The sequence below is a fragment of the Aplysia californica genome, unplaced genomic scaffold (genome assembly GCF_000002075.1).
Source record: "Aplysia californica isolate F4 #8 unplaced genomic scaffold, AplCal3.0 scaffold00098, whole genome shotgun sequence".
In the NCBI taxonomy this organism is placed as follows: Eukaryota; Metazoa; Mollusca; class Gastropoda; order Aplysiida; family Aplysiidae; genus Aplysia; species Aplysia californica.
Window position 1 is genome coordinate 606,989 of NW_004797368.1, and position 694 is coordinate 607,682.

Genomic DNA, 694 nt, shown 5'->3' on the forward strand with positions numbered 1-694 from the left:
GGGGGTGTTTGTATGATTGTGCGCGCGTGTGCCTTTGTGTCTGTGTGTTTGTGTTTAAATATGTGTTTGAGCGTATTCAAGTGTCGAAAAAGAAGGTGAAGTATGTGGGGTGCACTACGTACCAAGATGCTTAATACTCGGAAGAACTTCAATAAGGAGCGACAACCCAACAAATACAAAATAGTAGGGACCTAACCCTAACCCTAACCCAAGCCCTACCCATACCCCTACCCATACCCCTACCCCAAACCATACCCCAAACCCAAACCCTACCCCTATCCCTCCCCCAAATCCTAACCATAACCCTAACACTCCGTTCTACTGTTTCAAAGTGGTCGCTCGTTACGGAATCCCTCCCTAATACTTTGTACATAATTGCAATAAGCTTTAGGTAAACATGACGTGTTGATAACACAGCATTGGACTCACGTGAATGTACTGTGCCGGGTCAAAGGTGTAAGGGTAGTAGTTGACAGCGCTAGGGCCTGACTCACAGGTGAACGCGATGGTGCGACGTGTCGTTGTTGGTATCGTGGTGGTCGACGTTGTGGTGGGGCCAATGGTCGTGGGTGGGGCTCCGCCATCCCCAGAGGGAACACAGAACTGGACGATCTGAGGTGGGAGCGGATGGGGGTGAGTGGAGAGGTGGTGGGTGGTGGTGGTGGAGAGGTGGGGGTGGTGATGGAGAAGGGAG

The 694-nt window shown here is 51.3% G+C and overlaps 1 protein-coding gene across 1 annotated transcript in view; it reads right to left on the reverse strand.

The window, feature by feature from the left end:
• LOC101861943 overlaps window positions 1-694 on the reverse strand; it is a gene marked incomplete at its 5' end in the record, with an annotated part of 23,251 nt that overhangs the window by 2,113 nt on the left and 20,444 nt on the right. The window contains 1 exon segment of the mRNA XM_005095210.2: window positions 430-612. Coding sequence (XP_005095267.2) covers window positions 430-612 — 183 coding nt within the window.